The sequence below is a fragment of the Entelurus aequoreus genome, linkage group LG28 (genome assembly GCF_033978785.1).
Source record: "Entelurus aequoreus isolate RoL-2023_Sb linkage group LG28, RoL_Eaeq_v1.1, whole genome shotgun sequence".
Classification (NCBI taxonomy): domain Eukaryota; kingdom Metazoa; phylum Chordata; class Actinopteri; order Syngnathiformes; family Syngnathidae; genus Entelurus; species Entelurus aequoreus.
This window is the reverse complement of record NC_084758.1, coordinates 22,300,641-22,316,687: the sequence shown is the minus strand read 5'-3', so window position 1 is coordinate 22,316,687 and position 16,047 is coordinate 22,300,641. Positions and strand designations below refer to the sequence as shown.

Below are 16,047 nucleotides of genomic sequence, written 5' to 3'. Positions count from 1 at the left end.
TTGTGGAATATTGATTGGAAAATTACCAAATTTCAATGGTCAAATCAACGTCAGAACCCAACATTGATTAAACGTTGTCAAAAAGCATGTTGTTTCAACGTTGTATTTGTGTTGTAGATTATTGGTTGGGAAATGATCAAAATTCAATACTCAAATCAGCATCAAATCTGACATTGAAAAAATGTAGTCAAAAAGCATGTTGCTTCAATGTTGTATTTGTGATGTGGAATATTGGTTGGGAAATGACCAAATTTCAATGGTCAAATCAACGTCAGAACCCGACATTGATTAAACGTTGTCAAAAAGCATGTTGTTTCAATGTTGTATTTGTGTTGTAGATTATTGGTTGGGAAATGATAAAAATTCAATACTCAAATCAGCGTCAAATCTGACATTGAAAATTTTTTGTCAAAAAGCATGTTGCTTCAATGTTGTATTTGTGATGTGGAATATTGGTTGGGAAATGACCAAATGTCAATGGTCAAATCAACGTCAGAACCCGACATTGATTAAACGTTGTCAAAAAGCATGTTGTTTCAACGTTGTATTTGTGTTGTAGTATATTGGTTGGGAAATGACCAAATTTCAATGGTCAAATCAACGTCACAACTTGACATGAAATAAACATTGTCAAAAAGCATGTTGTTTCAACGTTGTATTTGTGTTGTAGATTATTGGTTGAGAAATGATCAAAATTCAATACTCAAATCAACGTCACAACCTGACATTGAAAAAATGTCGTCAAAAAGCATGTTGTTTCAATGTTGTATTTTTGTTGTGGAATATTTGTTGGAAAATGACCAAATTTCAATGGTCAAATCAACGTCAGAACCCAACACTTGTGGACAGCCTTCCCAGAAGAGTTGAAGCTGTAATAGCTGCAAAAGGTGGACCCACATCATATTGAACCCTATGGGTTAGGAATGGGATGCCACTTCAAGTTCATATGTGAGTGAAGGCAGGTGGCCAAATACTTTTGGCATTATAGTGTATTTTAGGTATGCTGACCATTCATGATGCTTCCAATGTAGCTACAGCCATCTTGTGGAGTTTATTTAAATAAGCTATATCGAGAGGTTGCCTATAGCCACATATGATTGTATTAGATATATTTGACGTGGGACTTCAGCCTGACAAATGTGTGTTTGTGACCGTCATTTGGTGGAGTCACCTCATTGCAAAACAGCTTTTCTGTCTTTGCAAATAAACAACAAGAGTGGCAACGGGAGTAGCAGAGTGACCTCCCTCCTTCTTAACAACGAGGCAAGCAGTGACTCAGGGTCCTCGCCCTTCTTGTTCCTCACCCCGCCCCATGCAAAGGAAGCAGCTCCTCAGGTTGTTTTTGTTGGGATTCAGGTTTCGCGTGCACACACGCCTCAGACGGCGCACTATCACACTGCACACCTGTATGTGTCCTCCCCAGGACCTCTGTCCTCTGCAGTGGACATTTGTTTTTGCCAAACGTCTCTTATAAAATAGCCCTGTTATGCAAAAAATGCTAAAACTTTTTCTTATTTTTATTTTTCATTAATCAATCCAACAAAATAACACACAACAATACAACTCCAATTAAAAAAAATAAAAAACCCGGCCCAGCAAAACCCAGAATAGCAATCAACAGAGCAATCGAGAGGACACACAAACATGACAAAAAACTAGAGATGTTTTTTTTATTTATTAAATCAACATAAAAAACACAAGATACACTTACAATTAGTGCACCAACCCAAAAAACCTCCCTCCCCCATTCACACTCATTCACACAAAAGGGTTTGTTTCTTTCTGTTATTAATATTCTGGTTCCTACATTATACATCAATATATATCAATACAGTCTGCAAGGAATACAGTCCGTAAGCACACATGATTGTGCATGCTGCTGGTCCACTAATAGTACTAACCTTTAACAGTTTATTTTACTAATTTTCATTAATTACTAGTTTCTATGTAACTGTTTTTATATTGTTTTACTATCTTTTTTATTCAAGAAAATGTTTTTAATTCATTTATCTTATTTTATTAATTTAAAAAAAAGGACCTTATCTTCACCATACCTGGTTGTCCAAATTAGGCATAATACTGTGTTAATTAAACGACTGTATATATCGGTATCGGTTAATATCGGTATTGGTAATTAGGAGTTGGACAATATCGGAATATCGGATATCGGCAAAAAGCCGTTATCGGACATCCCTACAAAAAACAATCCAAAAGTTGTCAGGTTCAAACACTGATGACATCTATTAAACAGACAAGAAGCAAGGAATCATGCAGAGACAGAGTTAAATTTTGCTTAATGAGGAGAGACGTTTTTGGGCTGTACTCTAGTTACAGATCCAAACTACGCTCTAAAATCCTGCCCACGTGCTCCTCTATTTATTTGGGAGGTCCCTGGTTACATCACTGAGGTAATCTCAGCAACCCCAGTTAGACACAATATATGACTATTAATGAAATGCAAATGTGCTGACACTCGTGATATCGCCCTGTCTCTGCTTTATCTGCGTCACCGCACTCGATGTTCGCCCTTGGCAGTCAGCAGGCCGATTCTGGACACAAACACTGATACGAGACGATGTCCCCTTGCACAGATAGAAAAGTGAAACTTCAGCACAATTGATAATAACTATAGCAACGGCCTTTAAACATAAGAGTTGTGTGATAATTTACACATACTTATTCTAACAAAAGTCAATCAATCAATCAATCAATAAATCAATGTTTATTTATACAGCCCTACATCACAAGTGTCTCAAAGGGCTGCACAAGCCACAACGACATCCGCGGTTCAGAGCCCACAATAGGGCAAGGAAAAACTCACAACCCAGTGGGATGTCGATGAGAATGACTATGAGAAACCTTGGAGAGGACCGCATATGTGGGTAACCCCCCTCCCCCCCACCCCACTCCCCCCCTCTAGGGGAGACCAGATGCAATGGACGTTGAGTGGGTCTGACATAATATTGTGAAAGTCCAGTCCATAGTGGATCCAACATAATAGTGAGAGTCCAGTCCATAGTGGGGCCAGCAGGAGACCATCCCGGGTCAGCCAGCACTTCATCCATGGCCACCGGACCTGTGCCCCCCCCCCCCCCCTCCACAAGGGAGATTGGGGCAGAGGAGAAAAGAAAAGAAACGGCATATCAATTGGTCTAAAAAGGGGGTATATTTAAAAGCTAGAGTATACAAAGTAGTCAAACAAAAATTAATAATATAAACAACAGTATCAATATTAATAACAATTCCAACATAGCAGTGATTAGAAATCCCTCAATGACATTATCATTACAGCCATTTATAAAAAAATAAAAATAAAAACATAAAAAAAAAATTAAAATAGTGTCCAATATTTTCAACAAAGAAAAATAAGTCATATTTTAGGTTCATTTAATAGTTTGCCATGATGGACTGTTATATAACTGTAGTAATCCAGCATTGCACAATCACACAAAACAAAACACACTCTGGCTGTTTTGTTGTCGAGGTACCCCACTCCATTTCTGGTGACGTCACCCCCCTGGATTATAATCCAGCACTTTTATAGATCGATTTGCTCTTCTTCTGTGGTTTCATCCCACGGCTGTGCGAATCAGACTCGACCCGCTCCTCCACGACACGCCAACCTTTTGACTGACAACCCTCTGCGCCAATAGCCTTCGAGACCCTCCCTCGGCGCCCTGCCCATAAACCAATCAGGACGAGAATGGGGCGGAGCCCGACGTGGGCCTGGCATTCAGGCTTGGTTGCGGAGGAAATGCCCAGGATGGGATACTGTGAGTTTTACTGGACACATTTATTCATATTTTTCATTGCAATGTCATTTATTTATTAATTATATATACTCGCTTGGAACGTTAGCGGTGATATTTGTAATGTCCTCACGGCGACGGCGCTACATGTTTGCTTACGTAGCTAAAATGCTTTGTAAAGTAGTCCAAGCAGTAGAGAACAACGGTGATTTTCGGACTATTGTTACTATTGTTAATAATTCTACTCAGTCAGTGATGCTACGTTGATAATATTAGATAAGCACTCCATAGCTGCTTTGCCACTCGTCTTTTTAAGTGTATTAATATCACTAACTTGCTCGCTTTTAAGTTACATTCCCTCAATTATTTAGCTTGTAGGCATCAGCAATGTTTTTAAAACATGCAGTGTTTGAATTTGGGGCAAAACTTGTTTTACAGGACTAGTTTTTGTTGTAACCCACCTGCATTGGCTTTTGTTTTGTTTTTCAAAATAGTAATGTTTTAATATTATTTCATTGCAGATACTGAAAGAATTGATGCTGGACCACAAGTGGACGTTTAAACGGATACTTCTCGCCTGCCACACCCTTTCAAAAGCAAAATACCTATTATTTTTCTTCAAAATAACGGAATGGATTTGGAGAAGATTTAAAGTGGATGTTGTTGCCAAGTGACGTGTTGCCAAACGCTTAAGTGTCAACTTTGCCAACTTTTTTTCTTCTTCTTCTTCTTCTTCCTGAGACCACATCAAGTCAAGAAGAAGGGAATTTATTATAACTTGGAGGCAAAATGGATCAAGCCAGCGGCGGGGACGACCCTAGTAAACCTTCTAAAAAGAGGTCCAGTGAGGATGAAGGCAGGAATAAAAAACTGGTAGGTATTTGTTCGGAGTCTTAGTCCAGAGATTTATTGTCGTTATTGCATTAGTTTTGTAATCCGAACTACACTGATATTGTTTCTCAATCGTGTTTTTAGTGCAGAATGACACTGAAATAGCCATCGATGCGTTGCCATCGCTGCGTAATCCGCCCAAAGTGCACTGCAGCTAATAGATGTCATAGTTGCACTAAAGAAATGGAGGACACAACGTCCACAGTCTCCAAAAACAATTTAAAATGTGGACTCGTCAGACCACAGAACACTTTTACACTTTGCATAATTCCATTTTAGATGAGCTTGGGCCCAGCGAAGCCGGAAGCGTTTCTGGGTGTTGTTGATAAATGGCTTTGGCTTTGCATAGTAGTTTTAACTTGCACTTACAGATGTAACGACAAACTATAGTTACTGACAGTGGTTTTCTGAAGTGTTCCTGGGCCCATGTGGTGATATCCTTTACACACTGATGTCACTTTTTGATGCAGTAGCGCCTAAGGGATTGAAGGTCCATAATGTCATCGCTTACGTGCAGTGATTTCTCCAGATTCTCTTAACCTTTTGATGATATTACGGACCGTAGAAGGTAAAATCCCCAAATTCCTTACAATAGCTGGTGGGAGAAATGTTGGTCTTAAACAATTTGCCCACGCATTCGTTCACAAAGTGGTGATCCTCACCCCATCCTTGTTTCATGGAAGCTGCTTTTATACCCAATCATGGCACCCACCTGTTCCAATTAGCCTTCTTCTTCCTGAGACCACATCAATTCACGAAGAAGGGAATTTACTATAACTTGGAGGCAAAATGGATCAAGCCAGCGGTGGGGACGCCCCTAATAAACCTTCTAAAAAGAGGTCCAGTGAGGAAGGCAGGAATAAAAAACTGTTAGGTATTTGTTTGGAGTTGCGTGCAGTTGACGCAACGAGAGTCTTAGTCCAGAGATGTATTGTCGTTATTGCGTTAGTTTTGTAATCCAAACTACACTGATATTGTTTCTCAATCGTGTTTTTAGTGCAGCATTACACGGAAATAGCTATTGATGCGTTGCCATCGCTGCGTAATGCGCCCAAAGTGCACTGCAGCTAATAGATTTCATAGTTGCACTAAAGAGGTGCAGTGTTTTAACCTTACGCTGCCATCTGCACTTAGTGTGCATCATGTGAGGATCCCTTTCAATTTGTTCCCCCCTGAAAGTACTGCCTTGTTGTGACAGTTGCTTCGCCAGTGTTTTTCGTAACACAAGTTTGTTGACTCATGGCTTTTGCGGCGGGATTTTGTCTGTGGCAGAAGTGCTCTGTAAATGAGGCCTGGGCCGATAACAAATTTTGCTTGACCATATTTTGACCAACGTATTATTGCCATTATTTTTATGAGACCAAATAACCATTGATGTACTGATAATGCATAATAATAGTAATGCATGTGTATCCTTTCAAATGCAATAAACTTGTATTTATCATCTACTTTAACACTGTAATTGGAATGAAAATATTTAGATCTCCAAGTTAAATAAAACATAATAACATTAAAAAATACTTTGTCTGTTCGCAGCATTTTGCGCTTGAATAAAAATGACAACCAAAAGCAATACAATGTCTTAAGGAGGGGATTGGTGGGGGCTTCAAATATACTCAACCATACCAATAAATAAAGTATTGACAAAGAAAGAGGAGAGGGCCTGGGAGTATGCCTATCCAGTCTACATGTGTTTTGTGGATTTGGAGAAGGCGTATGACCGCGTCCCTCGGGAGATCTTGTGGGAGGTGCTGAGGGAGTACGGAGTGAGGGGAACCCTGCTGAGGGCCATCCAATCTCTGTACAACCAAAGCGAGAGTTGTGTCCGGGTGCTTGGATGTAAGTCGGATCCGTTTCCAGTGGGGGTTGGTCTCCGCCAGGGCTGCGCTCTGTCTCCTATCCTGTTTGTGATTTTCATGGACAGGATTTCTAGGCGGAGTCGTGGCCATGGCGGAGAGGGTATACGTCTCGGGGGGCTAAAGGTTGCGTCACTGCTGTTTGCAGATGATGTGGTCCTGACCTTCAGCTCTCACTGGATCGGTTCGCAGCCGAGTGTTCAGCGGCTGGAATGAGGATCAGCATCTCCAAATCTGAGGCCATGGTTCTCAGCAGGAAACCGATGGTTTGTACAGTCCGGGTAGGGGACAGGACTCTGTCCCAGGTGGAGGAGTTTAAGTATCTCGGGGTCTTGTTCACGAGTGAGGGAAAGATGGAGAAGGAAATCAGCCGGAGAATCGGAGCAGCTGGGGCAGTATTGCAGTCTCTCTGCCGCACTGTTGTGACGTAACGGGAGCTGAGCCAGAAGGCAAAGCTCTCGGTCTACCGAGCTATCTACATTCCTACTCTCACCTATGGTCATGAAGTGTGGGTAATGACCGAAAGAATAAGATCGCGGATACAAGCGGCCGAAATGAGTTTCCTCAGAAGGGTGGCTGGCATCTCCCTTAGAGATAGGGTGAGAAGTGCAGTCACCCGAGAGAGACTCGGAGTAGAGCCGCTGCTCCTTCGCTTGGAAAGGAGCCAGCTTAGGTGGTTCAGGCATCTCGTGCGGATGCCTCACGAGCGTCTCCCTAGGGAGGTCCTCGTTGCACGTCCCACTGGGAGGAGACCCCGCGGCAGGCCAAGGACCTGCCGCGGGGTCAAACTTTCTTGTTTTTGTCAAAAGTCTTGCAGCCGCATTTTGTACCAACTGTAATCTTTTAATGCTAGACATAGGGAAACCCGAAAATAATACGTTACAGTAATCGAGACGAGACGTAACGAGCGCATGAATAATGATCTCAGCGTCGCTAGTGGACAAGATGGAACAAATTTTAGCGATATTACGGAGATGAAAGAAGGCCGTTTTAGTAACACTCTTAATGTGTGACTCAAACGAGAGAGTTGGGTCGAAGATAATACCCAGATTCTTTACCGAGTCGCCTTGTGTAATTGTTTGGTTGTCAAATGTTAAGGTGGTATTATTAAATAGATGTCGGTGTCTAGCAGGACCGATAATCAGCATTTCCGTTTTCTTAGCGTTGAGTTGCAAAAAGTTAGCGGACATCCATTGTTTAATTTCATTAAGACACGCCTCCAGCTGACTACAATCCGGCGTGTTGGTCAGCTTTAGGGGCATGTAGAGTTTAGTGTCATCAGCATAACAGTGAAAGCTAACACCGTACTTGCGTATGATGTCACCCAGCGGCAGCATGTAAATACTAAAGAGTGCAGGGCCAAGAACCGAACCCTGGGGAACTCCGCACGTTACCTTGACATAGTCCGAGGTCACATTGTTATGGGAGACGCACTGCATCCTGTCAGTAAGATAAGAGTTAAACCAAGACAAGGCTAAGTCTGACATACCAATACGTGTTTTGATACGCTCTAATAAAATATTATGATCAACAGTATCGAAAGCGGCGCTAAGATCAAGAAGCAGCAACATAGATGACGCATCAGAATCCATCGTCAGCAATAGATCATTAGTAATTTTTGCGAGGGCTGTCTCTGTAGAGTGATTTGCCCTGAAACCGGATTGAAAAGGTTCACAGAGATTGTTAGTCACTAAGTGTTCATTTAGCTGCTGTGCAACAATTTTTTCGAGAATTTTGGAAATAAACTTCAGCTTTACAGAAGCCACGTCCGTTCTGAATGCAATCTTTGTGTCTTGTGGTATCGATGTCTACTGCGACTCATAGCGTTACCAGATCAGTCGTAGCAAAGATACTTACAACCGTCTCTTGTGTAGGTGTGCGGTATTTATTTCTTCAGGCCCTTTCAAGCAGAGGCCACAATTTGAGTCAGCAACCGAGAGTGTTGTTAGGTTATCCTCTCCCTGGTTGTTCTTATGTCAATATTGTCTGTTATGATGCAAAACATTTCAAACCTTTAACAAGGCGCCCTCTTTTGTCTTCCCTTTCATGTGGCGGATATACTGTACCACTGTAAATCATATATGTGGTGAATGCGAGCAGCTGCACACACACACACACACACACACACACACACACACACACACACACACACACACACACACACACACACACACACACACACACACACACACACACACACACACACACACACACACACACACACACACACACACATTCTTGTATTTGTTGCCTTCTTGAGACTTCCAAAAAAGCCTACCTCTTTATGACCACCCTTTCTAGATATATAAAGATTTGTATTTACAACATTAATAATACATACATACTATGCAAATATAAAAAAGCTTGTTGTGAAACATTAGTTGGAATTTCACAAGAAAAAGGTCACAATTTCACAAGAAAAACGTAGAATTTTGTCAGTATTATAATACAAGTTGTAATTTTACTCAACGCAAGTCAAAAGAAAAACTGAACATTTGTGCAACATTATGATAAAAGTTGGAATTTTACTTAACAGTCGCAATTTTACAAGAAAAGCTTAAACTTTTGGCAATTTTATGAAAAGAGTCGTAATTTTACTCGACAAAAGTCACAATTTTATAAGAAAACTTTAAAGGCCTACTGAAACCCATTACTACCGACCACGCAGTCTGATAGCTTATATATCAATGATGAAATCTTAACATTGCAACACATGCCAATACGGCCGGGTTAACTTATAAAGTGCAATTTTAAATTTCCCACGAAACTTCCGGTTGAAAACGTCTATGTATGATGACGTATGCGCGTGACGTCAATCGTTGAAACGGAAGTATTCGGACCCCATTGAATCCAATGCAAAAAGCTCTGTTTTCATCTCAAAATTCCACAGTATTCTGGACATCTGTGTTGGTGAATCTTTTGCAATTTGTTTAATGAACAATGAAGACTGCAAAGAAGAAAGTTGTAGGTTGGATCTGTGTATTAGCGGCGGACTACAGCAATACAACCAGGAGGACTTTGAGATGGATAGCAGACGCGCTAGCCGCCGACCTCACTTTGACTTCCTCCGTCTCCGGGCCGCCGACCGCATCTATGATATGCTGTTGCTAACGACGCCATTGAAGCTAACTTAGCAACGGGACCTCACTGAGCTATGATAAAAACATTAGCTATCCACCTACGCCAGCCAGCCCTCATCTGCTCATCAACACCCATGCTCACCTGCGTTCCAGCGATCGACGGAAGGACGAAGGACTTCACCCGATCATCCGTGCGATCGGCGGCTAGCGTCGGATAGCGCGTCTGCTATCCAAGTCAAAGTCCTCCTGGTTGTGTTGCTACAGCCAGCCGCTAATACACCGATCACACCTACAACTTTCTTCTTTGCAGTCTTCATTGTTCATTAAACAAATTGCAAAAGATTCACCAACACAGATGTCCAGAATACTGTGGAATTTTGAGATGAAAACAGAGCTTTTTTGTATTGGATTCAATGGTGTCCGAATACTTCCGTTTAACTATTGACGTCACGCGCATACGTCATCATACATAGACGTTTTCAACCGGAAATTTAGCGGGAAATTTAAAATTGCACTTTATAAGTTAACCCGGCCATATTGGCATGTGTTGCAATGTTAAGATTTCATCATTGATATATAAACTATCAAACTGCATGGTCGGTAGTAGTGGGTTTCAGTAGGCCTTTAAGGCCGATGACAAACGAGTGACGGACCACAGATGGTCCCTGTGCCGCACTTTGGGCAACCCAGCTGTAGAAGCTAACTGTTAATGGCCACTATAATCTTAGTAGCGTAGTGTATTTCTTCATCCTATGGTCACATATGGGACGCAGGTTGTCTTAGCACCAGCACCAGAAGTCGTAAAATCAGCTGTTTACCTGGCGGGTTTTTTTCGGAGATGAATAGAGAAGTCCTTCTTTAGCTGCCGTCTTGTTTTATCATATATTGCTGCCTTTGCACCTGTCAATGTTTACTTTTGTATGCACAAACAAAAAATCCTGATTTTGGAGCAATGTTCACGGACTCAAGTATTTGGCTCTCTATTGGCTGCAATGGTTTTCAGTATTGGGACCATGATTTTGGTCCTAACTTGTTTACCGGTCCTCATATGAAAGGTACTTTTCCTTGATGTCTCAAGAAGGGCAGAAGTACAAGATCACATGCACGCACACACACACACACACACACGCACACACACGCACTGAAAGCAGCTGAACAAATTGGTTTTCTACCCAAAATTTCACAACAGTTGACTTTTCTAGTATCCAAAATATTTCTGACACTTATACTTTAACTGAACTGTGTTTGCAGAGTGGCTCCGCCGCTCTTAGCCTTAACTTTAATTGACTGTAATGAACCCCAGTTGATACCACAGTCTTGAAAACGTTGAGATTTCAAGCTGGGGCTTTTGCTACGTTGCTATGGAATTAACTTTTTTCCCATAACCTCGCACTCTTGGTGATGTGTTGCAAACGTAGCCTTACACGTTGTAATCACTGGGTGTGTTCCTGCAACATTTTAGAAGCAGGGGGTAGTGCGAACAGCTGCAGGACAGGAAATCACTGAGGAAAGTAAAATGCCATGTGCTTCCAAGAGCGATCATGACATAACTTTGCAACTTTGGACTTCTCAATCCTGACTCCCTAGTTTTGGAGAGTCTGCATGACCTCACTCTGTAAATCTCCATGTGTAGATTTCCCCTTTTTTCACCCCTCTAAAGAGGAACATTTCGAAACATGTTGAGTTGTCGCTGCAGAGGAAGTCGTTTTTCACCCCAGGGTGTGTCCGTGATCCGTCATCGCTTGCTTATCCCGCACTTTTTAATACGTACATTCAAACTTGTTACTCGACGTAGCAGAAACATTACAGGTGATGTTTTAAGTTTCACGTTTACTTTTGGGTTTTTCTATTGAATAACGTGGACACGGGACACGATGGTTGGAAAGACCACACTATTGGGGAAGTGAACCAGATGATATTTATATACAAGCCTGTGGTCGATCCAGCAGATAGCAGAAGTGACAAAATATTGTTTCAAAGCACATTACTTTATGTATATACTAGTGCTGTGCGATATTGACAAAAATATATCCTGATATAGGTAATATTAATACATATCTTTTCTCAAAATTAAATGATATAAACACTACTCAGTGGCCTAGTGGTTAGAGTGTCCGCCCTGAGATCGATAGGTTGTGAGTTCAAAACCCCGGCCGACTCATACCAAAGACTATAAAAATGGGACCCATTACCTCCCTGCTTGACACTCAGCCATACTTGCCAACCTTGAGACCTCCGAATTTGGGAGATGGGGGGCAGGGGGGGGGGGGTGTATATTGTAGCGTCCCGTAAGACTTAGTGCTGCAAGGGGTTCTGGGTATTTGTTCTGTTGTGTTTATGTTGTGTTACGGTGCGGATGTTCTCCCAGAATGTGTTTGTCATTCTTGTTTGGTGTGGCGCATATTTGTAACAGTGTTAAAGTTGTTTATACGGACACTCTCAGTGTGACCTGTATGGCTGTTGATCAAGTATGCTTTGCATTGACTTATGTGTGTAAAAGCCGCGTATATTATGTGACTGGGCCGGCACACTGTTTGTATGGTGGAAAAGCGGACATGACGACAGGTTGTAGAGGACGCTAAAGGCAGTGCCTTTAAGGCACGCCCCCAATATTGTTGTCCGGGTGGAAATCGGGAGAAATGGTTGCCCCGGGAGATTTTCGGGAGGGGCACTGAAATTCGGGAGGGTTGGCAAAAGGGCTGCAAAAACTAATCGATGAAATCAATTAAAATCGATTATAGAAATAGTTGGCGATTAATTTAGTCATCGATTCGTTGGATCTATGCTATGCGCATGCGCAGAGGCTCCTTTTTTTAATGTAAATATTTTATTTAAATTTTTTTTTTTTTATAAACCTTTATTTATAAACTGCAACATTTGAAAACAGCTGAGAAACAATAATAAAAATAAGTACGGTGCCTGTATGCTGTTTTTTTTCAATAAAATACTGGAAAGGATAGAAATGTAGTTTGTCTCCTTTATCTGATTATTAATCGATTAATCGAAGTAATAATCGACAGATTAATCGATAATCAAATTAGTTGTTAGTTGCAGCCCTAGTTGGCAAGTATGCACTCAGCATCAAGGGTTAGAATTGGGAGTTAAATCACCAAAAATGATTCCTGCCCTCACCTCCCAGGGGGTGAACAAGGGGATGGGTCAAATGCAGAGGACACATTTCACCACACCTAGTGTATGTGTGACAATCATTGGTACACTAACTTTTAACTTTAAATAAATGCCAATTTCACTTATGCTTTCTCCTTCCAAAACATATTTTATACATACAAATTACAAAATGATTAAAAAGTAAGAAAGCATTTTTAGTGCCAGCCCGTCTTTTCGACAATGTATGCTAAGGCCATGTCGGCACATTTATTTAAACATGGCATCTATAATTTTTCGGTGTCTGCGGGATTGCTTGTCGTGTAATTTGGATTTTTTTTATGGTACATGGATGTTTTTTTATAATACCCACAAAGTTCAGTGAGCATATTGTGTAATGTGTGACCATTTTGTGTTGGTCGGATTTCCTTTTTTGTTTGTTTTGTTGCACCATGACTCAGGAAAGTCATTTGTATTAGGTCATTTAAGTAAATGCTGTGCACACTTACATTCAGAGCAAAATTAAAGTTCATTAACCTTCATTTTTCACGTCGCCCGCTAAATGGTGACATCATAGCAGCACCAAAATTGACAGACTATTAATGAATGCAACTTCCTTGTGGGTTAGATTCCTTACTAAACTCGTTACATCTTGCGGGCCAAATTGCATAAATCAGCAGGCCGTAGTTTGGACACCCCTGTTATAAAGTGATCCTGCCAACTACTGGCCTGGCATGCATACTGCATTGTTTTTGCAGTGTGCAACGTTTTAGTTTAATCCAAAGATGTCGTGTAAACTTGTGTGGCTTCCATGAGTTTAGTCCTTCGTCCAAATCCGACGTCAACTGGCACACTCTGGTTTAGTTTCATGTCAAAGCAGACATGGATGGTTTTGTTTGTGTTCGAAGTTGCTGCGAAGGATTACATCACAGCAACACCATTTGGGCTCTGGGCCTAATACTTACTTAACCCGGGCCATGGATGTTAGAATACCACTGCAAAAGATACTTACTTTTACAGCCTGCTTTCACGATGCTGGGAGCTACAACAACAACAAAAAACTGACACTCCATAAAACATGTCAAATGAAAGTACTGGTTTTTTTTTTAGATAAAAAGAAATCGGGGGAACAGGTTTGACAGTATGGGAGAATGTTATTTCTGTGCATACCAGAGTAAAAGATGTCACACAGAGTTGCACAGAGGAGAAAAGTCATTCCCACATAGCCACATGATTGTAGCACTGACTATTCCCCTGTCTGTTGTAGGCATGAGGCTTGCATGTGTTCTCACAAGAATAAAAAGGCACATTGTACAGAATTGATCATTTTCCATCAGCAGATGCTATATTTTGCCATGAAAATACTCTTTTGCCATAATTTGAAAGACATTAAAAGGCTGTTTTCATAGAATTTATTAAAATAACAAACAACAAAGCTTTTTTTGGAGTAAGCCTAAAAATACCTTTGTTATATACTCAACCCGTTGCATTCCCTTTTTTGTAAAAGCACGCTAAATCATTGCGAAGTTGGGCTCAATAAGCTGCAATCTGATTAGTGCAACTTTGTTTTTCAAACCCCCCCAACATAAAAATCCTACTTAATAATTGTAATTAAAGTAAGTAAAGGAATACAAACAAAAAGCTGACGCACATGCCCATCGTTTTATTTCTATCTATTGGTAAATAACACTATAATAATTAAAGTGAGCCATAATTAGGGTTTCAGTGATGAGACTGGCAACAATGATTACTTAATTATAAGATTTCGCACATGACAGATTTGCTCAAGATTTAGTACTTCTCCTTATGGGAACGGTTTCAGGGCAAAATGGCAAAGTATTGTATCGTTTCGACTTTTAATTCACATGGCAATGGCGTTTCTGGGTGCTCTGATTTTGGACAGCTTCTTACAAAGTTGGAAAATCTGATAAGGATGTCTTGTCATAATCACGTGGACAAGATCATGACGCCACCATCACCAACATTTCAGGAACCTTAAAATCCAATAACTAAAAGTTTGTGTAGAGGTGTGTGGTTTGTGTTTCCACCACATTTCACAGTTCAGGTAGTTCATACAAATCAGTTTGATAATGTATGGAGGAATGGTTTAGCATACAGTATTTCTACACTGATTTTATGTAAATGAACAGACAATATTAGGTCATATTTTGTTAAGTACAAGTAAAATAAATGCAAAAGCAATGATATACAAAACAATATGATTTCGAAACAAAGTATACCAGATTTAACATTAAAATTCAGCTAGGCTTTTGTCCTCTGTGTCCAACAGTCAGATAGTTGTCCCCTCAGTAAATGATGAATTCATGAGGGTCAGGCGAGTCCTTATGGTCCATTTTAGCTGTAAATAACAATATATAAATAATACATGTCAGCGTTAATCTCACGCTGACAACACAAACACATTGGATTTAGCTTTAGCTTGTTAGCATTATGTTCACTCTGGTTGAGGCTAATAACCACACAAATGGCATGTCACTGACTACTTTTACAACATGTAATAAAGTAAATAGTTATTATTTGATGTTATTGATCTTTGTTCCACTCGGGTACTGCCTCTTTTATTTCACATTTATCCAACAAAGTCAAAGTAGTAAGCAGCTGAAGTCGCCGTTTCGAGTCCTGTTGCTTAATATTCCTCTGCAAATACGTATAAAAGAGTCCGTTCACTTCTCGTAGCTTGGCGTATCAAAATGAAGTTTGTAAAAAAATAAATAAAATAAACCGCGTAATAGTTAAAAGGCTATACGGCCGAGTAAAAAGCACTGTAAGATAGTTTCACTGATCAGCGTTCTTCAACACAAAGATGCCCCGCAATAGTTCCTGCAAGTCGAAAGTCATTTTGGTTCTTCTTTCTCTCCTTTGTCAAGTATTTTCTAATACAAATACACAAGAAATAAAGAAGTCTATGCAATGTCGGTCGTGTGTTTGAAAAATAAGTTTTAGGAACGCCCCCAACAGTGTTCAACCAATCAGCGTTCAAAAGCACCCGATAAGGTTCCGGTACGTTCAAAAAGTCCCACCTAGCCAGGAGGATCTCCGAAATGTTCCATTGTAAGTTGATAATACTAACACAGATGCTAGTAAACATGTTAGCATATTAGCTAATGCTAACAACACTAGCTTCATTACATTACTATAGCACATACAAGTATGCATGAAAACCAGTGTTAGGTTAGTTACTGAAAACCAGTAACTAGTTACAGTTACTAGTTACTTTATTTCAAAAGTAACTCAGTTACTAACTCAGTTACTTACACCAAAAAGTAATGCGTTACTGTGAAAAGTAACTTCTTAGTTACTTATTTTTTTCTTATTTTTGTTTAAAGCTCCCATTAATGCCCTTTA

At 40.5% G+C, this 16,047-nt stretch overlaps 1 protein-coding gene across 1 annotated transcript in view; it reads left to right on the top strand.

The window, feature by feature from the left end:
- Positions 1-3,724: 3,724 nt before the first annotated feature.
- Positions 3,725-16,047, top strand: part of LOC133645061 (protein diaphanous homolog 2-like) — a 113,573-nt gene continuing 101,250 nt past the window's right edge. The window contains exons 1-2 of the mRNA XM_062039847.1: positions 3,725-3,773; positions 4,271-4,622. Of these exons, the coding sequence (XP_061895831.1) occupies positions 4,539-4,622 (84 nt within the window). The 5' untranslated portion in view covers positions 3,725-3,773; positions 4,271-4,538. The remainder of the gene's footprint in view (positions 3,774-4,270; positions 4,623-16,047) is intronic.